General features: G+C 41.8%; 1 protein-coding gene across 6 annotated transcripts in view; it reads left to right on the top strand.

Annotated features, from left to right (window-relative positions):
• Nucleotides 1–22,694, top strand: part of LOC118208109 (sodium- and chloride-dependent GABA transporter 2-like) — a 39,934-nt gene that overhangs the window by 10,553 nt on the left and 6,687 nt on the right. For 2 of the 6 annotated variants that reach the window (XM_035382414.1, XM_035382417.1), the window contains exons 2-14: nt 4,633–4,832; nt 7,855–7,926; nt 8,053–8,187; nt 16,600–16,740; nt 17,775–17,862; nt 18,475–18,607; nt 18,704–18,838; nt 19,618–19,721; nt 20,288–20,412; nt 20,675–20,787; nt 21,428–21,565; nt 21,936–22,038; nt 22,394–22,494. In XM_035382414.1, coding sequence (XP_035238305.1) covers nt 4,637–4,832; nt 7,855–7,926; nt 8,053–8,187; nt 16,600–16,740; nt 17,775–17,862; nt 18,475–18,607; nt 18,704–18,838; nt 19,618–19,721; nt 20,288–20,412; nt 20,675–20,787; nt 21,428–21,565; nt 21,936–22,038; nt 22,394–22,494 — 1,584 coding nt within the window. In that variant the 5' untranslated portion in view covers nt 4,633–4,636. Of the gene's footprint in view, nt 1–4,611; nt 4,833–7,854; nt 7,927–8,052; nt 8,188–14,215; nt 14,323–16,599; nt 16,741–17,774; nt 17,863–18,474; nt 18,608–18,703; nt 18,839–19,617; nt 19,722–20,287; nt 20,413–20,674; nt 20,788–21,427; nt 21,566–21,935; nt 22,039–22,393; nt 22,495–22,694 lie in introns of those variants that run through there. The other 4 variants (XM_035382415.1, XM_035382419.1, XM_035382418.1 and 1 more) reach the window with 4 other exon arrangements.

Below are 22,694 nucleotides of genomic sequence, written 5' to 3'. Positions count from 1 at the left end.
AAAGTTTTGGCCACATGTAGCCTATTACTGCTTTTCTCTTCGCTCAGACAAACATGATGTTCAGTCCCTGCCATTTTGAGTCGTACTGCCTGGCAGTAGCACAATGGCAGCATTGAGTGCAGAATTCTAATGTTGATGACACCACCTACACCCCTGCAGTAATCTCTGCTGTGGAATGTTTCAGCGTTTCTCCAGGATGCAGACAGTCTTACTGACTGACTGACTGTAGGACTGACTGACAGACTGATTATAGGACTGACTGACTGTCAGGCCCCATTAACACCCTCCAGCTTCCTGCCTGAAGCCTGCTTTCTGACTGGGTGGGTGTGGCAGCAGTTTGTTCTTCATTGTTAGTGGGGTGTGGCCAAAACTTTTCACATGCGCTGGTGACTTGCTGTGTGCTTTGGCTTTGAGGCACATTCGTCTGAGAATTTATTTAACAAATCTGCGGCTGTTCTTTCATAGGTGTGTGAATGATCTTCTGAGGATACCTGACCTTTTGAGAGTGAGAGGCGACGCCGTTCTCCAGACTTTGCCGCAGGGTATCGTCGGTGGGCTTCAGGCTGGGGGGGGGGGGGGGGGGGGGGGGGGGCGTGAGAGAGATATAGAGCGAGAAACGTAGAGAGTGAAAGACAGAGAGAGAGAGAGAAAGAAAGAGACTCATTGACTGGGGTGTGCTTATACAAAATGACTGGTGGCAAGATCCTGTTTGTGTTTTATGCTTTTTCTTATGTTGAAAAATTTAGGAGCACACTTATGTATCCCAATTCATATCCCAAAATTATTTTTCCAGTTGGTACATTTTTCAGGAGCAATAGCTCCTAGCATGGAGGCGCTGTAGAACCCTGCCTGTACCTTTTATCTATTCCGATTACCAATTCGATTCTGGTTATCTAATCCGCTTCTTATTGAATCCTGTTTCCGATTCTTGTCGTATTGTTTCAGTACGAAAAGAAACCAAGATGTGTTTTACGCAAAAGCCACCTTAATTTTCAGCAGATTTGGGCTGTCATTTCAGCAAAAAAGTAAAAAAAAGAAAAAAAAAGAAAAGAAAAGCAAACGTGTCCTCTCGCTTTGAGGAATGCTCAACACAAACATTTACAACGGCTGAAAAGGAATGTAATCCCTTCACAGTATACATGGTCGCCATTCGGTGACATTAATTTAATAGAAACGGAGTATAACTAATCTTACCATGTATAACTTGGATGTTCGCTGTTTAGCGTTTGCTTATTTTTTAATCCTAGTTCGATTCCGTAAGACTAGTATTAGCTGATTCTGGAGCATTATGACTGACTTGGGACATCGAAAACTGCATCCTTTATACTTTATTATGCCATGCTTCGTCATGTTCGATGTACTTCGTCACTTGCATTAAATTATTATTAGCTGAGCAGTGGGGTAGCTGCTGCGCCTGTGTTTTTGGTGTGTCTAATTTGGCGTATGCTACGTCCTACAGTAGTACTTTGCAGAGGTGGGGAACTCGAGTTGCAAATTTGAGGACTTGCGACTTGCTTGACACATTGATAAAAGGCTCGACTTGACTTTGACTTGGTATTCATGACTTGAGACTTGACTTTGACTTGAGGCAGATGACTCGAAAGGACTTAACAGTTTTTATTAAGCTGAGAATAGTCCATTTGCATTTTTCTAGATATTGAGCATGAACAGTTAACGTTTTGAAACATGATTCAGTGACTTTTAGTGCAGTGCGCGCAACCCAGGCTTAAAAGACCAGCTCAGGTCAAGCAAGTCACAAGTCAAGTCACCATGAAAGAAGCCCTTAAAACAAGAGAGAAATGGGTACAATGGCAAGCCATGTCATGAGAAAACTGCACCCGTTAGTTAGTCTCTACAACTAGGGATGGGTATGGTTAGGATTTTATCAATACCAATACCACTATTGACACTGCTTATCGATACCAATACTTATCAATACTCTTATCGATACTTCCTAATTTTGAGTGCAAAATACATGTTGTTAAAAGAATTATCAGTACTACTTTTATATTAGTTTGGGCAAAAAATATTTTTGTTGATAAAATGAAATAGATTGTTTTCTCAGACAAAACATGAGGATGGGACCAATTGATACAGATACTGTAAATGTCTGGTAGTTCTTGATACTTTCTGTTTCTGTTGGTCTTCACTAACTTAATGGGAATATGACTGTAATATAGTGTGTGTCCACCAATCACTAGTTATTGCTACCTTTGTGAGCTGCAGGTATGTTTTTCTTTCAAACATCCTTCCTAAAAATATAGGCTGCTCTGGTTACATTAGGTTACACTACTGACATTTTAAAATCACTTATTAAAACAGACTGTATGATAGCATATAATATTGGTATGCTATTTCATCTCTATGCATTTTGTCATTTTTCCTTTAATTAGGCCTTCCATTGACAGTTTTCAACATAGAAGATAGTGAGTGACGATAAAATAGAGTTGAAATCACTGATTATGTTGTGGAGGGTGATTAGCATGTTTGGATGATCATGGCAGTTTTTAAATCTTTATCTAAGACCCTTTCAATGCCGAAATAGATTATACCCGCAACGGTTTCCCACAAATTGCGCGAAAACGAAACATAGTGCAGTGCAGTGATTGGTTCTTGGAGAGATGCACATGCCGGTCTGTGTATAAGTGAACCACATACCTTGGTTGCACTGAGGAAGGGAATAGTTTATTACGACACTAACACAGTTGACAGTAACTGTGTTAAAAAAAGTAAACATTTTATTTTCAAGGCAAGACCATTGAGAAAAACTAATATATGACAAGATTTACTGCCTAACAAAGACTAAGACAAAAAAAAGAAAGAAGATTGATCCATATCCAAAATGCTTGTACGAAATGACCATGGTACTAGGAGTCTGTTTGGCAGATTCTTTCTGAATGTACCTTCAGGCTCTCCTTAAATGTCATTCCTGCTAGACTTCTCACATTCTGCACTATGCTACATTTGACCATATAAGGTCTTACCTGGCCAGTATTCTGGCTCTCGCTGTCACAATCGACGGACCCCCCCCCCCCCCCCCCCCCCCCCTCTTGTAGTAACAGACCCCCCCTCCGGGTAATTTTGCACCCCTCCCTCTCCCTGCAGGTGCAGTTTTTGTACAACTGACATGCTCTTATGATTGAGTGTATATTGCATAATCACCTGTATGACTTCCTAACAGTTTCATTTGCTACATTCAGATAGGAGGATATGGGATTAAGGCTATTTCAAACCGTAATCCCAACCTTCACATATATTTGGGCATGTAGGGCTGTTCACAGAAGTCTGCCTCTTATCAGACCCCTGAAGGAAAACAGACTGTTTACTGTGCTGACAGGGAGTCAGCAAGTGTGATAGAGTGCTATGTTGCAAAACATCCTACCGTAATACAGCGTAATCATGTTTTGTATTATTGGAAAGCCGATGTCATGGATAACAAGTTGGTGTCTTGGCTACAATGGTTAACCCATTGTGTCTTTATTTGATGACTTGGTGTTTTACTTGTATATAAGGAGAGAAGTGCGATGGTTCGGGGAGACTCGTCAACATGGCTATGCGTCTAGCCATTTCACCACTTGCAAAAAAAAAAAAAAAAAAAAAAACGTTTTCAACGTACGAAGTAACGGTAGTAAAAAAAAAAAAAAAAAAAAAAAGAAAAGTAGGTAAACCGTAGAAAGGCCACAGCGGTCAGCTGTTGTCACTTTTTAAGAAAGTAAATAAATCTGCCGTCCTGAAATGCATATGGCTCCCTGTTTGTGAGTCTTGGTAAACGTATATAATTAGGATGTCAATATTACATACGCGAGTAAAGTTATGAACACCTACTTCATTAAATGTCCATGAACGGCTTTGCAATAAAAAGACGTTCTTCAATACTGTCATTTGCTTGCGCTTTGAAAGAAGGTAGCCCAGTAAGCAGAAGCCTGAATATAAATGGAATGTAGATGTGTAAAGGCCTGTAAATGTAGGTTGACATGTTTTGACATGGTTAGCCTTAGGCGGGATTCGACGCTAAGCCTTATCGGTGCTAAGGCAACAACGTTACCAATGAGCCACCAACAAAGTAGTTGCACTGGCCAATAATTTTCTTGGTGGAAATTATACATGTCCATTTTGTGTGTGTATGTGATGTTTTGATTGGCTGGTGTAGCTTAATGTCCAATGGAGATACATATTGTTTGTGGGCTTGGAGCATTGTGATGATGCAATCAGGCAGGAAAAAGAAGGAAAAAAAGGCAAAATCTCCTAAATTTGGGGGTTTATTGTACAGAGGTGAAGTTGTTTCTGAATTCTGTCTGTTGAAATGGAATCAGAATGGTACAGAAATGAATGTTTTTAAGCACTGAGAGTCTGTGGTCATTGTGGTTATTTCTGTAGGAAACCTTGAAAAGTCCAAACTGTCTGTGCTGTATAGGTATGGGGCATGCCGCCCTGCTAAGGCATAACTTGGCGGGATGGCATACCTGCCGATGATCATGATTATCGTTTGTTATTATGATTAATGTTGATGTCTTATGAGTGCCTTTAAACCATTCTGAAACCTCTAGAACCCTTCACTGTTGGAACACTGTTGTCTACATTTTCTGTTCACATATATGTAACCATAACCAGCGACTGTGTTCCTCTCAACAGCATTATGGCGAAGAACTGTGAGCTGGAGGTGAAGCTTAACCTGCCCAATCAGGTCAGCTCCTCGGCACAAGCAGTGCCCAAAATCCATGAGAGGGCTCAGTGGGGCAGTAAAGTAGACTTCCTCTTGGCTGTGGCAGGACAGATTATTGGCTTGGGAAACGTGTGGAGATTCCCATACCTGTGTTACAAAAATGGAGGGGGTGAGTGCTGGCCATCGTGGAAAAAAACCCTGAAAACAACAAACCCTGCTTTTATTCCTAGTTTCTTCTCTCTGCTCATCTCCCATCCTGGACTTGCTTTCTGCTGGCTTTGGTTTGTATCAGTATGAATCATGTCTTTTGGCGTTTCCACACTTTTTAACCTTGGCTGCCTAACATTTACTGTTCTTTTAACACTTGCGTACTCTTTCACAGGGAGTGCTCATCTAAGCAACCTTTTCTTCCCACTTTCTGAATATGACCTCTTGATGACTGTTTCAGGGCCTTTGGACAGTACACATGTTGCAAACCATTTTTTTTTACCAGATCTAACTGTGTTTTGCATTTCGTACTCTGGGTTCTAGCCTCTGGGAGCTGGGCACCTGCTGTTTTGTCCACGTGTTTAGTTTACAGCTGTCCTGCCTTCACATGTACATATGTAAAATTCTGCTTACTACCTCTGTGTTCTGTCAATGTTGGATGTGTCCCTCTTCCGTTGCTGCATGTTGGCCAACGTGGACTTTAATTTTCAATTGTCTACATCATTCTCAATGTGTTTTTCATTATGACTTTTGGTCTTCATGTTTGTCTTTTTCTGTGCCTGGTATATTTTTGTTTCTCTTTCTTTTCTTAACCCCCAATCTGTGACTTTTCTCTTCTGTAGTCATTATGGCAGTAAAGCTTCATCTGACTCTTTTCATTTGAAACAAACCATCAAAGTAGAAAAAAATTGGTATTTGGTATGTATGGAAAAATTGAAAGAGATCATATCTTCATTATTTTGCAAAAATAATTGCAGACTTGTCACTGACCGTCACAGAAAACACTGAGAAAGAAGCCCCTAACAGAAAAGATGCAGAACATCTGCAGAGCACATTTTCTCTGCCACTCCCCAGTCAGCTTTTACATTGGACAACCAATATACCAAACAGCCCAGAGATTCAACCCACAGACAGAAGCTCTAAACTGTAGGGCTGCAGTGTCTACTGCTTTTCACTGCATGTTGTGCTCAGTTAGTCATTGATGGCAAAAGATTCCCACGCCTTAATAATATCCCTCTACATAGTTGTGGATGGACTGTTCTTGCTGACATCATCTGATCACATTCTGCATTGATATTCTCAGTCACCTGAGGAAGAGTTGCTCTTCTGTTTTTCCTTACATATCGCACTAATGCATGAGCATCACTGTCATCGAATATGCGTTTTCAACCACAATTTCCGACCCTATTTGGTGATGTCTTTTCCACAGATGTAAATGCAGGTGTCTCTTTAGTCACTGTTCCAATTGAAACACTAGCCAGTTGAACAGTCTTTGTGACTGAAGTTCCTGCCATATGTGTGCCCCAATAATGAACCCTCTTTCCAAGTCACTTAGATCTTTTTCTCTTGCCATCTTGATCCAAAATTGTGGTCAGCTGGGCCTGCTCAGCATTTTAATACATGCCACAGATCATGATAGGATGCTAATTGCTTAATTGTATCATGCTGCACACCTGTATGGAAGCATCTGCATTCGTTATGTTTCTCCACTCATTTATTCAGAGTTTTCCTTTAATTTGTCACCTGTCTGTACATCAAGCACAAAACCACAATGACCGTAAACGTTTTAAAAAGCAATCAGTTTTGTGTTTAGCACAGTACATGTGCTGGGTGACAAAATTTGATTGAAGTTGGGTGTCCTTCTCAGGGGGGTGGCTGACTTCCAGGACTTCACAGGCTCAGGTTAGATGAAGGCATGCTTGACTGTCTAGTTAAACATGCACGTGTGGGCTTCACCCTAACTTGCTGCGCATGACCATTTCCGGGGCCAATGGCTGTCAGTTTGCATGTGTAAATGGCTAGAATAGTTCACCTCACTTGAAACTGAGTTGTAGTGCTCGTTGTTCCAACTTTAAATCATGTGAGTTGTGTAAACTTTAAATGTAAATTTCTCTTAACTTGGAATAATTGTTGTCAACTCAACTTTTTAAAAAGTCCAGTTGACTAAAATGGAACATTTTTTTTTTTTTTTTTTTTACAGTGCTCATGTAAACAGCTTAAAGAGTTCACCTAACTTGAAACTTTCGGTTGTGGTGCTAGTTGTGCCTACTTTCAATCACTTAATTTTAATTTCTCATCAACTCTACTTAAAATAGATCCAACTGAAATGGAATAAAATGTATTCAGAATATCTGTGTACAGTGTACCCTGTGGATACCATATTTCCTCCAAGGGCACTTCACCTCATGGCCCACCACAGTAGTGCTGGATAAAAACAAATGTTAAATGAAGGTAAAATAAAACCCTGTTAATATACAGCAAATTCAAACATTTTAAACATAAATACAATGTCATGGGATTGATGCCTGATATAATATAATATGATTTGTTAAAGGCAAACCATTTAAACTGCACAGGTGATACTGTACTAACTCCCTTGCGACTCAAAATGTAGTCTGCCTTTTTCAAACAAGTTTCAGGTTTACAAACATTTGCAGAAGCCATATCTTGTATGTATGTGTAGTAGGTATATATTTTTCACTGGAATGGAGTAATTGCTTTGTTGTAAAGGTATAGGTATTTTACAGGAATGGAGTAAATGCTTTGTTATCCTCTTTGTCACCTTGAGCAGCAGCCGTGGTCTTGTTTATAACGCGGTGCCATAGGTGAGAATCTGAACGTACTGTTGACACAGCTAACAACCCCTCACACACAAACCTCACTCTCTTCAGTGCTGCTTCGCTCTCAGGGGCGTAGCCTTAGAGCCGTACTTCAGTACTTTCATAAACAATCATTCTTTTCTAGTACAATCAAAATGCTGTTGGTGTGGATGCTTTTATAATGGCACAAAGGTATGAACCGTACACAATGTTAAAACAAGTCCATGAATTACATTGTGTGTTTATTATAAGACATGACAAAAACCACACAACCTAAGCTCAAGTAGATGTTTGTTCACTAGCCACCAATATAGAGTGCAAAATTACTTTCCAAAAATATCCAAGTTCCTAAATGTTGGCTATGTAACTATTGTTTTACTACAGGTGATTTCATTCGCTTGGAAGTAACTCGTGTTGGATTCACTCATTCCCCCAGAGTCCTTTGCTTTGATTCCAGTGAGAAATAATTATTTTGTGATACTCTGAGCTATTTATTCCTGTCTTACTTTTTGCATTTGTTTATGTTGCATTGTGAGCTAAAACCTTCAAATCTTCTAATGAGTTCTGTTTTTCTCCTAAAAGGAGTATTCCTCGTCCCCTATGTCCTGTTCCTTTTTACCTGTGGGATTCCCCTCTTCCTCCTGGAGACTTCGCTGGGACAGTACACTAGCCAGGGGAGCATCACCTGCTGGAGGAAGATCTGCCCCATCTTTGGAGGTAGCACACCCAGCATCACAAAAGGAATTTTAGCAATGAAGCTCAGTCTGAACCCCCAAACCCACTAAAGAAGCTGACCATGATTGTAACGATGCATTTCTGTGGTAGGACCTTACTGCACATCCCATGCATTTCTGTGGTAGGACCAAAGGTACAATACTTCCCCTAAAGGGAAGATATACCATTCAGAATGGCCAAGAGGGGGGCGCTCAAAGCGCAGTAAGAACAAAAATGAATGTGAGTTGATGGGGAGGATAAACCCAAAATCACATATCGTTTAAATTTGAAGAAATCCCGGGCTGTATTTTCATAAGGAGTGTGTTCATTTGTTTGTGTAATTAATTTGATATGCGCCATAGTTTCTGAAAAAAATTGCAGTTTAATTGCTTATACTGAGTGATGTCAGTGCTTGATTTATGGCAGATGTTGGTTTTGCTTTACGGTAGGTTTTAGAGCTATTTTAGCTGATCAGTTTACATAGGTATGTGTTGTTGCAAACGCGTTCAGACTCCAAAGACTAGGCAGATCTCGAGGAATACTTACTGCTTTTATTGCAAACCAATCTTCCCAATACACAGAGGATTAGACTAACTCCGAAGCACAAACTGCAAGCCCTTTTATACTGCACAACTGTCAAAATACAAATGTAGGTGTTACATAAACTAGCCCTTCTGTGCTAGCTAGCTACAGTACAGTCTATAAGACACACACGTGGACTTTATACTTGACAGTACTTAGCTAGCCTCTCCATGGCTAGCTAAATTGAACAGACTGCTTCTTACTGAACGCCTTTTGTAATCTCTCTGACTTTCATTCACCTGGTCCTGGACTGGGCTTCTCCTATCTGGGGTAGGACTTCCAAAAGTAGCTTATGAATATACTAAATAAGTCAGGTTTATTATTTATTGGAATGAGTATAGTATTGCAGCCCATATTATTGGTATTTTGTTTCCTGTCTTGGGGTCTGGGGAAGCTAAAAAGAGAGACCACTCCAGCAGTACCGGCAGTTGGATCCCAGTCTTGCCTGAGCCTGGGAAATTCAGGGCGGCCCTATTGCAGATTTTTTTTAAATAAAACCTTTTCAAATTGTGATTGGCTTGGTAGACATTGATCAATAGCAAATCAACCAGAGAATCATTGTATACTATTACTAAATTCAAAAACCCATTGTAGCAAGAGCTATTTGATTTAACCGACATACTAAAAATATTACTTTGAGTCATGATATGTTCATTCTTTTATATTCCTTATAAGCAAATATGAAATTATGAAACAATAAAAACAGAAAATCTGACAAATACAATTAAACGAGAGTGTTTCATTACCAAAATCATTATTAATGAGGCCATATAAGTGCCAAATAAGTTTAATAACCTCAAATAACCAAGCCTATAGCCCATAGTGATTGCAAATGGCTTGACCAGTGTTGCCAGACTTGAAAACTGTGAACCCACCCAAAGCCATTTATCCCTGCACAATAACAAGTAAAAAAAAGTGTCCTAATTGGGTGGGATTCTTCACAATCTGGCAACACTGGGCTTGACTGATAAGGAGAATGCTAATTAGGTGTGATTGCTGCTATAAGTGGACTATTGTGATGCCTGCGTACTCTTATTGTGATGCCAGGCAGAAATTCCTTTTGAATCCCGTCCTTTACACATGCTTGTGGGCAGGGCCCATTTAAACTGATCTACTGAGAACGAATGCAGGTTTCAAACTTTCTGGGTTTACCGTCTCACCTCCTTTCCTCCCCCCCCCCCCCCCCCCCCCCCCCCCCCCCCCCCCAGCAGGCCAGTCAAGTTCTTCCCCACCAACCTTGGCAAACCATTTTTATATGTTATATGCACCTTGCTTTGTGCATGGGGGCATTGTCATGCTAAAAGAGGAAAGTGCCTTTTAAAAAACTGGTGCCACAAAGTTGGAAGTCGGAATTCTCTAGAGTGTCATTGTATGCTGTAGCATTAGGATTTCCCTTCACTGGAACTAAAGGGCCTAGACCAAACCATGAAAAACAGCCCTAGACCATTATTTCTCCTCCACCAAACTTTAGAGTTGGCGCTATTCAGGCCAGTACAGTTGGCACTATGCATTCGGCCAAACCCAGATTTGTCCGTCAGACTGCCAGATAGTGAAGCGTGATTCACCACTGCAGAGAATGCGTTTCCACTGCTCCAGGGTCCAATGGCAGTGTGCTTTACACAACTCCAGCTGACGCTTGGCGTTGCGCATGGTGATCTTTGGCTTGCGTACGGCTGCTCGGTCATGGAAACCCATTTCATGAAGCTCCTGATGAGCAGTTCTTACGCTGAGGCAGTCTGGAACTCTGTAGCGAGTGTTGCAACAGAGGACAGACTATTTTTACGCGCTACACGCTTCAGCGCTTGGCGGTCCCGTTCTGTGAGCTTGTGTGGCCCACCGCTACGCGACTGAGCTGCTGCTCCTAGACGTTTCCACTTCACAATAACAGCACTTGCAGCACGGGGAAGCTGTAGCACGGCAGAAATTTGGCGAACTGACTCGTTGGACAAATGGCATCCTATGACTGTGCCACGTTAAAAGTCACTGAGCTCTTCAGTACTACCCATTCTACTGCCAGTGTTTTCTATGGGGATTGCGTGGCTGTGTGCTTGATTTCATGCACCTGTTAGCAATGGGAGTGGCAGAAATAGCTGAAACAACCAATCAGAAGGGGTATCCACATGTAGTGTATGTTTGCCCCATTAATGTAGTAATGTATTTTTATGGGTCAGATAAGGTTCAGCCAAATAAGTATAATTTATTTCACCATGTAAAATAATATATATTTTTTTGTGAACAGTTTTCTAAACAAAATAATAATACGTTTTATTTGTGTTTTTCCTACACCCAAAGCACTGGAGGCACACAATTATTAAAACATATTGGACAGTCATTTTTTATCAATTGATAAGGGTAACACTACTGAATTGCACATTATTTCCAATATAAAAGATGGTAAGATGAAAAAAGATGGTAAGATGAACAAACACAGGACCAAGTTACTGCAAATAATTTAGGAAGCATTGGGTAGCGTTGAATTGGAATACAGCTTGTTTAATTTGTGTGAGCAAAGATAGCCCGTGAATTGTTTGTTGCAACTTGGCCGCATTTTCACATCAATGGCAAATTACATTTGGCAGCCCTAGATTTTGCAAGTTTTAATTAACGGCTTGCAGACAGCACTTGCGTGCGTGACTTGACGTTTTTGTATGTTGAAAATGTGTTTTCGTTGAGATATTGATTCACATGCTTCAGTGGACACTTTTATATTGGCATATTACCAAGCATAACATTTGCTTTTAAAGATAAGAATGAAACGGCAGTTTTCCGTTCTAAGAGACTTAATCCCGACCCAGCCAGCTGCTGAGGTGTGTCCATACCACGGAAATCGCACCGGGACTGAATCCTCTGGGACAGGGTCAGAGAACAAGATCCAGGGCTAAACCGAGCTGGAGCTTTCAAACACAACATTTTGCTCTGCGTAACTCCGCAGGGCGGTATTCTCTCCATTACAGAAGAGAGCAACGTAGCATTTTATTTATTTATGAAGCTTTACTTGCTAAACGTCCTTTGTACCCGACCAGGCTTTTGACCATCAGAATGAGAAGTCATTGAACCAAGATCCCAAGTTTGAATCACTTCAGATGTGCCTAGCGCTAGAACAGATTTTGGTAGTACTCCTTTTAGAGTAACTGCACCACTTACGTGGTATGAACATCAGGATACACTGAAGCTGGCTTCCCTGGTACCTGTTGAGCCCTTCAAGATTTTAGTGTTGAAAATGATTCTAGAAGAGGCCAAATGTACTTGTTTTGAGTGATAATTTTGAGAAATTATATTTGGTATATTTTTCCGGTATTTTTGGTATTTTATTTATTTACAGAATATTTTACTATAATTTACTATAATCACATAGAGATTTAATTACTATATTTGTTATTGTGACTGTGTTTTTGGTATAAATTGTAAACCTATGTGATGTTAAAACAATGCTATAATGCTATTTATGAAAGCTTTGTTTGTACACAGGGATCCCCTTGAAAACAGATGCAGCTTTCAGTGGGATTTCTCTGAAATAAAGGTTAATCAATAAATGTTCACCCCAACATCACAACCCCTGAACAGTGTGACCCACAAAAAATGGCACTGCGGTGGAGGAGCTTGTCCCAATTCTTATGAAGAAGTTTCCTCTCTCCTTGTTGCCTCGTCTCCTCTCTTCCTTCGTGTGTCCTTGTGGCGTGTTCCGAAGGAACCAAGGAAAGGATGCGAGGCGAGGAAACGAGGAGCCCTGCTGGGGCCGGCTGTTCTGTTAATCACATCTGCTACGGCTATCAGGCTGATGGTATGATAAATATTGCCAACATGGTTTATTGGGTTTTATGCCCTGTAACTCTGGGCGCAGTGACTACTGTGGTGGCACCAGTGGCCTTATTTAATTATAGATACAGTGGCATCCAACAGGGCACGTATTTTTAAACCGATTAACTAGGGGGGCGTTAGTCATTTCTAAATACCAAAAAGTAAAATACTCTTTGCACCAGTGTTGGTAATATAAAACTGGAAAACAGGAGTTTAATTGCTCAGCTGGCATTGCGAACACACGCCTCCTGAACACAGGTCTCTTTCACGCAGTTAATGAGGTACTTCTGCGTTAAACTGGCGAAGCCTTGGTCCCTGTGCATAGTGCACCTCTCTGTTTCACTTCCTTGTTGGGAGTGTCACTTAAATGATTTAGTAGTACAGTGATATCAGTTAAATTCTTTATTTTGAATTAATATTGAGTTTTCTGTTAAATGCAGAAAATATTATGTGATGCTGAACCTCTTGTAACCCCCCTCAAATGAAACTACAGTCACATTGAATATCCTATTACAAAAGTTGCAGCTTTTTAAAGGGACAGCAGACAGGCCAGCTCTCCTTTCTATTATATATTGACAGGGTACAGCATAGAGAGAGAATCGCAGGTCTGGAAGTCTTTCTATTGTATATTGACTGGATAAAGGATAGAGAGAGAATCACAGGTCAGAAAGTGCTCTGGTGGAGATCAAACCCCAGTCAACGACCCGAAAGTCCTGTACCTGTGTCTCGCCCAAAGCTATTCACTGTTCTTTGCTCATCATAGAAACAAAAGTAAATAATAAACTGGTTCTGGATTGTTAGGAATATTTCTGTTCTAAACCAGAACGATTTCTGTTCACAGTGTAACCAGGGGATTATATTTCAGCCTTTTTAACTCAATTTCCATGCCATCTTTAGATTGAAGTGTTACTCATCTTTAAACTGGATTTTCTGCTGTTGGTGTAGTGGAGTTCTGAGATGTGACCTCTGGAGCTCCAATAGGAGTTCCGTCTTGTTGTTCGAAACAGCTGGGCCAATCTTATCTCTTATTGAATGGGTGGGCCGATCGTATCGCTTATCGAGTGGCTCGGCCAATCTTATCTCTTATTTAATGGGTGGGCCAATTGTATCGCTTATTAAATGGGTGGGCCAGGCAGATCACTTGTTGTTCGGATTGGCTGGCATGGATTGTAGTTCTAAACAAACAGCAGACTCCTGTTACTTTACCATGCATATATTTTGTGGCCTTCATTTTTAAACTGCTTTGCAATGCAAGTTAACATGATGTTTTTACTTTTATGTTTACACAAGCGCTTGATCATTGATTATACTCTAAGGTTTATTAAATAAAATTGATAACTATTTAAACAGAATTTTCTGACAAACACTCTCAATGGTTGGCAAAATATTACCAAGTCACATTTGAAAAATAAATACTTAGTTTGAGAAAATTGTGATATGACTTGAGATCATTGTATTCCTTGATAATGAGGATAGTAGGGGTTGTGGGCGCAGGGTTGTGCGGCGGTGTGGGCGTGTCACTACATGGCCCATTTGTGTGATGTCGTGTTGTGAACTTTAACCCCCCCCCCTCCATTTCCTGTTTGCTAAAAAAAAAAAAAAAAAAAAAAACCCAAACCGAAGGAAGCTTCTTGCTATCATTATTTTGCAGCGGAGACTGCCAGCCAGACGCAGACGAAGCTGAGTACACGAAATAAACCAAGCGAGGACACAACTGGGAGAGTGTCATCGTTTGGTCCATGAACTCCATAGTGCTAGGTACAATAAACTAACATTCAAGAACTGCTTAATATGACGTTCGGAATTGATATTTAGCTAGTAGCCTAATTATTGTTTCAGTACTTGTCCCATTACCCGGCACTGTCAAATCACGATGACAATAATAAAATCAAATCTTAGGAAATGAATCGCGTCAGTAATTCATCTGACAGTTGCTTCGTAAACAGCGGACTGCTACATGGTAATTTAAACAAATTGCGTGATTGGCCACTGCAGTGTGACGTCGGGTTGCGTTCCGGCAAAAGTTGATTCTGGTTCAACTTTCTTGCCGCAGCCCGCTGCGTTTTTTTCGGCGCCCCATGCGATCAACCACTGCCGCAGCCTGAACGCACTACCCCCATTCAAATGAATGGGAAGACTGCCGTTTTTGCCGCACAACCCTGCGGCAAGCTGATCTGGTGTGAATCCAGCCTTAATTTGTCTTTGGGGAGGCCAGTCAAAAGGGCATTGCAGCAGTCTTGCTGACTAAAGTCTCACCGTGGCTATGCTAACACCCAGCTGGCTTATCTCTGTTTTTGGGTTTGAAGCCAGGGTGCCCAGTCGTGAGTGAACTACATTTATTTTTAATGTCGGACCAACTAGTGAAATTTCCATCCTACTCTAATTGACCCCCAAAATCGGGGGTGGGGGGCGCTTTGCATCGGTCTCCGTCACTTCATCACACTGTTGTGTTATGTGTCAACCAATTATATCCTGGAACTGTCCGTCACACAACAAGTTAACTCAGTCTGGGTCACACGCCTGGCAGGAGTGTTGGGTACACATACAGGAGGTACCAATAAGTCATTTAAATTTTTTTTAGTATCTTTATTTAGCCATCATGAAATAGCTGGGCTACGATGCGGCAGTCCAGAGGAGACATCGCTACCTCGTTCTCTTTCGCACGCCAGTAAACCCCCACCCACTTAACACCTGCCGTTTGGCCGAGGGGGAAAGCTACCCGACCTCAGCCTTTCTACCTTTTTTTTTTTTTTTTTTGCCAAGAATCATCACACATCAGGAAATACTTCACTGATTTCAGTTTGCCAGGCCTTTAACTGCATTCATACCACCAATGCTAGGCATCAAGTAATTGTCCCCCCCCACCCAAATTAACTTGGAGGTGCTGACATTGCGTCATTGGTGGGGAACAACATGTTTACTATTGATTTTCTAAGTTTAGTAAGTTAATGTTCATCCAATCATTTATATCAGTGAGGCAGCTTGTTAAAATAGAGATGGTGCTTTGATAATTTGGCCATCACAGACAAATAGAACTGAGTGTCCTCAGCATAGGAATGAAAGTTCACCTTGTGCATAGGAATGAAAGTTCACCTTGTGCATAGGATGATGTCACCAAGAGGCAGCTGTGGCGAATATCGGTCTTACTCATTTTAAAATGACAGGGATATTTAAAATGTGTCCATTTTAACAATCCTCACACGTCACTAATTATTTAGGTGTAGCAATAATTGCAATAAGTAATCGGTTTCATAAAATTACTTTTATCTAATTCCTATTATTGCAAATCTAACCATAAATTTTGAAATTAAATTAATTATAAAATGACCAATATTGTTAGTCAAATATAATGAAATCAAGGTTTAATAGATAACCTGGAAGGATTTCTTGGAAAGGCTGTGCAACATAAAAACAAACATGAGTTAATAAAAATTTATTAAACAAACAAAAATACAGAACATACATGAACTAGTGTAACCAGGGAAGCTAAGAAGGACGAGAAAGGAGAGTTTGTATAAGTGTGTGTATGCGTGTGTATGTGGGCGTGGGCGTGCGTGTGCATACGTGTCCTTTGTCTGAACAACGGAGAAGGCATTTGTGTAGCCTGTAGGGAAATCGGTGTGGCTGAATAACTTTGGCCTATCGCTCCCGGTAGTGCTGAGGAGGGAAGCGTAGCTTTGACTCGTAAGCGATACGTGCAACTAAGCCGGTTATTCGACCACTAACAACTACACTGTTAGTGACAGTTAAAGAGTTAGCAGGAGTTTTAGCCAGAGTGTTCGCTACAGCATCACTCGTAATGCCAATATGGATGTGTATGAAGTCATTGATAATTCTTCATGAATTATAATTGTATCATTGTATTGAATGTGTTTTTAAAATTTTATACAGCCCATTGAGCATGGGAAAGGGATAAATAGAAATGATGATTATTATTATTAGTAATAGTTTTATTATTGCAATGTCAAATGTGCACTGCTGTTCTGTGCAGAGGAGTTGCATGGTGGTCATTGCCTGTTTTTCTTACTCTCTCAGGACTGGGCTTCGGGAGTCAAGTGGTGGTTCTATACTCCAGCATCTATTACATCATCATTCTGGCCTGGGCATTCTTCTACCTGTTCTCATCATTCAGCACGGAGCTTCCTTGGGCCAGCTGCGGAAACACCTGGAACACAGGTACGAGATCATTCAAGGACACTGAGGGGGTGTTACCAAAAAAATAAATAATTTATACTCATTTCCGGGGTGTGCATGGTCCCAGAGCACTAGAGATGTTTCTGTTTTTTGCTCCATACAAACCTGTAACTACATTTTTGGGGATACATAATGGAGCCACAACGCAGGACAAATTGTGGTTCAAATTTGAGGACGATAATGCTGCCAAAAATGAGTATTCTGCATTGTTTTTCTAAGCTATGTCTATGGTAGGTTTCCAAAAAGGCCGTTTGGAGATTCCAAAAGGACTCTTGGTAAACAAATGATAATATGGGTCTTTAGAGGTGTAATATACTATATATTGTATACTGCATGCTCATGGAAGCAGTGTGCTGCAATTGGCTTTCCCCCTACCTGTCACCCTCCCCCTCCTTTGCACCGCCCACTCCTTGCCCGCCCCCTCCCACCTCTGGCAGCAGGTCTGGAAGATTTTAGAAAATAACTATTAGCTATCTAGTTCACTAATCCATTTATTGAGGTACATTTGAGTCAAATACCCCATCCACATGTCAAACACATCCCACAATTACTCATGCCACATTTATCATTCAAAATACGACCTCCTTATTTATAAGCATACTGAATAAAAATGGAATTCTTGAGAATGTATTTAGATTCTCATCGATCTAAACTCAAGTCCTTCTTTGAACCTTTTCCATAGCCTGTGTATCTTTCTTGTAGTACGGTCTCCAGAACTGCCCACGGCAGTCAGTGTGGTAACTTCCTTTGGTTTATAGTCAATACCTTTGGCTATAGATCTCGGTTTGTTGGTATATTGTGAATGCAGATGGGTCGAACATTCTGTTCTCCTCATTATGTATTCTCATGTTCTAGATGGGCTGAATAGCCTGTGCTCCTCATTATGTATTCTTATGTTCTAGATGGGCTAAATGGGCTGCCTTATTGTGTATTCTTATTTTGTGACAGGTGCAGCCATATTATGACCCTACAATTACACATGTATTTATTCTTTTGTTGTCTTCCAAACCCTATAGAATCCTGTGTTGAATTTAACCAGAAGAACCTCTCTGTCAACTGGACACTTTCAGCTAACACAACTTCACCATTGAAGGAATTCTGGGAGTAAGTTATTGAAAATGACTTCATAAACAGAAACCTGGAATGATATATTTTTGGGGTCATGGATTTGTGGGTTTGAGGGATTGCTCTGTGCGGCTGATTTACAAATAAATCAATGTCTACCTTTGTCATTTTTTATTGTAATTAAAAAACATTTGGAGGGACAGTTGTCATGCAAGCTTGAGGCAGCACTTTGCCGGACGTAACCAAGGTGTGGTTTGTGCACGACGTATTTTGGTCCTAGGCTCAGGGCATAGTGCCCTGCCTTTCAGGTGCTTACAGGTCCCTGTTATCAGGCAAGCCTGCCTCAAGCCCTGTTAAATCCAATCACTAGGTTAGCACAGAGTGCAAATCCGATCATTAGGTTAGTTCCATGGAGACCAGGTTCCACAGTGATGGGTTCCATGAAGACTGTTTTCACAGAGTCTGCTTCCAAAGAGACTAGTTCCACAACTGGAATTTCACAGTGTCAGTTTCCATGGAGATGAGTTCCACAGATTTGGTTTCCACAGAATAGGGTTCCACAAAGATTAATTTCACCGACTGGTTCCCTAGAGATGAATTGCACAGTACTTAGTTCTCCAAGATAAACGGATGTGCCTTTTCATTTTCCAGGAGACAAGTGCTGAATATCACAGGAAATGTGGAGGAGCTGGGAAGTGTACGATGGGAGCTTGCCCTGTGCCTCCTGCTGTCCTGGATCATCTGCTTCTTCTGCGTGTGGAAAGGAGTGAAGTCCACAGGAAAGGTGAAGTCCCCCTGGCTTAAGGCCTCACAGTGACTAATAATGTGGGCTAATGGAGGCTGTGTGGATTTGTGCTGAACTTAAGCATTTTATCCCCAGGTGGTGTACTTCACTGCTACTTTCCCCTACGCGATGTTGGTGGTGCTGCTGATCCGGGGGCTTACCTTGCCTGGAGCCATAGACGGCATCATCTTTTACCTGTACCCAGACCCAACCCGGCTCACTGACCCCCAGGTAACGTTACTTTCCCCAATTAACCCACACCCAGCCTGGCTTACTGACCCTCAGGTAACTTTAGCTTCCCCATTTAACCCAGACTCAACTCACTGACCCTCAGGTAAATTTACCTTCCCCATTTAACCCAGACCCAACCCAGCTCACAGACCTTCAGGTAACATTACCTTCCCCTTTAAACCTGGGTGGCCTCCCTGCATGCATCACAAGGCCCCTCCAGCTCATTTGGACTGCGGCTCTGTATCTCATAACCGGCCTAATGCATGGCAAGCCTCTCCTTGATCTCCCTTCATAACCAGACATTGTTACTCCTTTGCTCCTGAAAGAAAATGCACCTGTTTACACTGAAACTTGGCTCAGCTAAGGGTCAACTTTTTTTTTCATGGGTTTACAAGCCTGACCTATGCAAAATATAAAAATACATCCTCCAGCCCCTTTGCTTCTTAATGACACTACATTCTCTGTCTCCCTGTTGTAGCTGTAGTATGGCATTTTTATGTTATGTTATAACCTTGCACATTGACTATTAATAACTGTGAACCTGTTCTGTACCTTTAATCTCAAAGCTGTTTGTGTGTGTGAGTGTGTGGTTTTTGGCTGGACCGCAACAGCGGGGCCAGCCCTATAAACGCGAATATCTGACTGACTGAGTGACGAAGTTACACAATTGGTCAGCCGAGTTATGCAGTTACACCATTGGTCGGCCGGTCCAGCCATATACTAGGTTTTGACCTAGTCTTGTTTTAAGAGGAATTCATTCCATTGAGTTTCAATTGCAGGTGTGGATGGATGCTGGGACACAGATATTTTACTCCTATGCCATTTGCATTGGGTGTCTGGTAGCTCTGGGCAGTTACAACAAGTACAACAACGACTGCTACAAGTGAGTGTATCTAACCATCTCAATTAAAACCAACACATCCACAGCAGCGGCAGTCTGCATTGTTACAAAACTTGGCACGCAGAGTTGTGGAATTGATAAAGACTACCAGTGTGAATTACATCTCTGGATCTCTTGTGTTTGTATTGTTACTGTCAGTCTCACCTGGAAAGAGTTCAATCAGTTAATCAATTAAACCTCATCTGCTTTTCAAAACATTGATAGCACTCTGCCAACCAGATCAGTACTCTTTTGGGTACGACACTGACACTAATCTGGCAACCTTCAGAGCAGTACTATGCTGGGCAGAACATTGATGCTAATCTGACAACCCTCAGATCAGTACTTTGCTAGACATAATGTTGGTACCAATCTGGCAACCCTCAGGGCATTACTATGCTGGGCAGAACATTGACACCAATCGTGCTACCCTCTAATCAGTACTCTTCTGGGCAGATCATTGTCACTAATCTGGCAACCCTCAGTGCAGGACTGTAGATTGGCTATGGAGGAGAAACCACAGTGTGCTGAAATTAGTTCGTGACAGAGTTGGGTTTCCTATGTTGCAGAGACTGTGTGTATCTCTGCTTGCTGAACAGTGCAACCAGCTTTGTGGCTGGCTTTGCCATCTTCTCCGTGCTGGGCTTCATGGCCAAACAACAAGGAGTGGACATCTCTGGGGTGGCTGAGTCAGGTAAGAACTGCTGAAGCAAATCAGAGCTGAAGCCAAAATATCTGTATTCCAGACACTGTGATCCCTGGGCCTTGGTTTAACTTGCCAATTTCAACCACAATATAGACTGATTTAGTCAGAATTGAAAAACTGACCAGTTGACCAGGTTGGTCACCCTGAACCGAAAGCCTGTGCCAACCCCCCCTAAAGGTTCCTCCTAAGGGGTTCCTCCACCTTGCGCTGGGGTTAGCACATGATGTTAGCTGCAGCTTCTGCCCTGCAGGGCCCGGCTTGGCCTTCATCGCGTACCCTCAGGCCGTGGCCATGATGCCCCTCCCCCAGCTGTGGGCCGTCTGCTTCTTCGTTATGGTCATCCTGTTGGGGCTCGACAGTCAGGTACTGCTCACAAGTAACTGGGCTTTATGTTTATAGCTTTATTTCTTTCATTTCCATACTAAAGACTGGCTGTTTGGAGTACGTCTCACAATCCCTGTGCTTGAAACACCTTGATGTTCTGAGTTAACGCTAAATCTGTGATGCTCCCGAACCACAGACTTTAACAATGTCAGAGGATCGTCTAACTGTGTTCTTTCTTCAGCACTTTGCCATTTCGCGAACTGGCTGATTGGCGCTTCAGCTATAGGCCGTGCTATCGCAACTTAACCTGCGCACATAGTTCTGCTTGATTTCTGTATTTAAACGGAAGCAGTGCCAGTTACCTGATCTTTGTATGAATCATTTATGATTTTCATAAGAAGAATGATCATTTGTTTTGGTGAGAAGCATCGCAGCTGAATTTTGAAATGCCTGCACACGAGATGATGATAAGGTGGTACAATGTGTATCCATATTTAGAACTGATGGTGCTGTAGTATGATTGGTTTAACAAAATGAGTTATGATTCATTGATCAGTGTGATGGAGTCATAATTCAAGTAACTGGGCTCTGATCGAGATGATGGAAGTGTCATGATTAAGGCTGTGTGTCACAGAAAATATTGTCACGGAAGCCTCATTCATTTTTGTGTCCGTCTCAGTTTGTAGGTTTAGAAGCTCTCGTGACATCCATCTCAGACATGTACCCCGCCTTCTTTCAAATCGGACACCGGCGAAAATTCCTGCTCCTGTTAATCTGTGTGGTCTGCTTCTTAATTGGCCTGTTGATGGTCACAGAGGTGAGTGGATGTTAATCAGTGTGATCGGCCTGTTGATGGTCACAGGTGAGTGGACAATCAAATAACTTTTTGGAGTGCACCAAAGGCGCTTCCCTCCCCTTGGACCCATATCAGCTTCTGCAATGTTGCACCCTTCTTCCTCAGGACTAGAAGTGAAGATGTACATTGTGATGTTCTGGAGTAACATTCAGCCCCACAGGTTAAATCTGTTTCTCCAAGGTTTCTCTTAGGTTAGATCACAGGTTTCTCCAAGGTTTAAGACAGATGATGTGACATAGTGGTGAAATATCTGATGGGGACTGTCTGGATGAGTATGATGATGCATTTCATTCAGATAATTTTCTCACTCTACTTTCTCTTTCTCTCTCAGGGTGGTCTGTACATATTTCAGCTGTTTGATTACTATGCCTGCAGCGGAATGACACTTCTTACTTTTGCCATTGTTCAATCTATCGCCGTGGGTTGGATTTACGGTGAGTGGAAATGTGAACCTGATGACACCTACACAGTGAGTCACATCTGTGAACCTGATGACACCTACACAGTGAGTCACATCTGTGAACCTGATGACACCTACACAGTGAGTCGCATCTGTGAACCTGATAACACCTACACAATGAGTCACATCTGTGAATCTCAGAACACCAACACAATGGGTCACATCGGTGAACCACATAATACCTACCCAATGAGTCTCTTCTGTGAACCTCATAACACCTACGCAATGGGTCACATCTGTGAACCTCAGAACACCTACATAATGGGTCACATCTGTGAATTCATAGGCTGTTGTGAGTAATTTAATTTGTGCTATATTTTGCCTCCTAGGTGCGGATCACCTCTACGATAACCTTGAAGACATGATTGGCTATAGGCCATTGCCTCTGATAAAGTACTGTTGGCGTTATGTAACACCAGTTGTCTGCACTGTAAGTGTTTGTACAACTTAAGCAAGCCTTGCTTATTAGCCCGCATGGCATCTGTCATAATTCATATTCATAATGCACATGTGAGGTGCTGAATGAGGTACGTGGGTCTCAGGATATCTGGTGTGGAACGGTGATGTGCACTGGGCTGGGACTGTCCCAGAGACCACTGGGGCCCGGGGAACTGTGTGTTAATTCACTGA

Source organism: Anguilla anguilla, chromosome 11 (assembly GCF_013347855.1).
Source record: "Anguilla anguilla isolate fAngAng1 chromosome 11, fAngAng1.pri, whole genome shotgun sequence".
NCBI classification, from domain to species: Eukaryota; Metazoa; Chordata; class Actinopteri; order Anguilliformes; family Anguillidae; genus Anguilla; species Anguilla anguilla.
The sequence above is the reverse complement of the archived record's forward strand: the minus strand, read 5'-3'. Positions and strand labels throughout refer to the sequence as shown.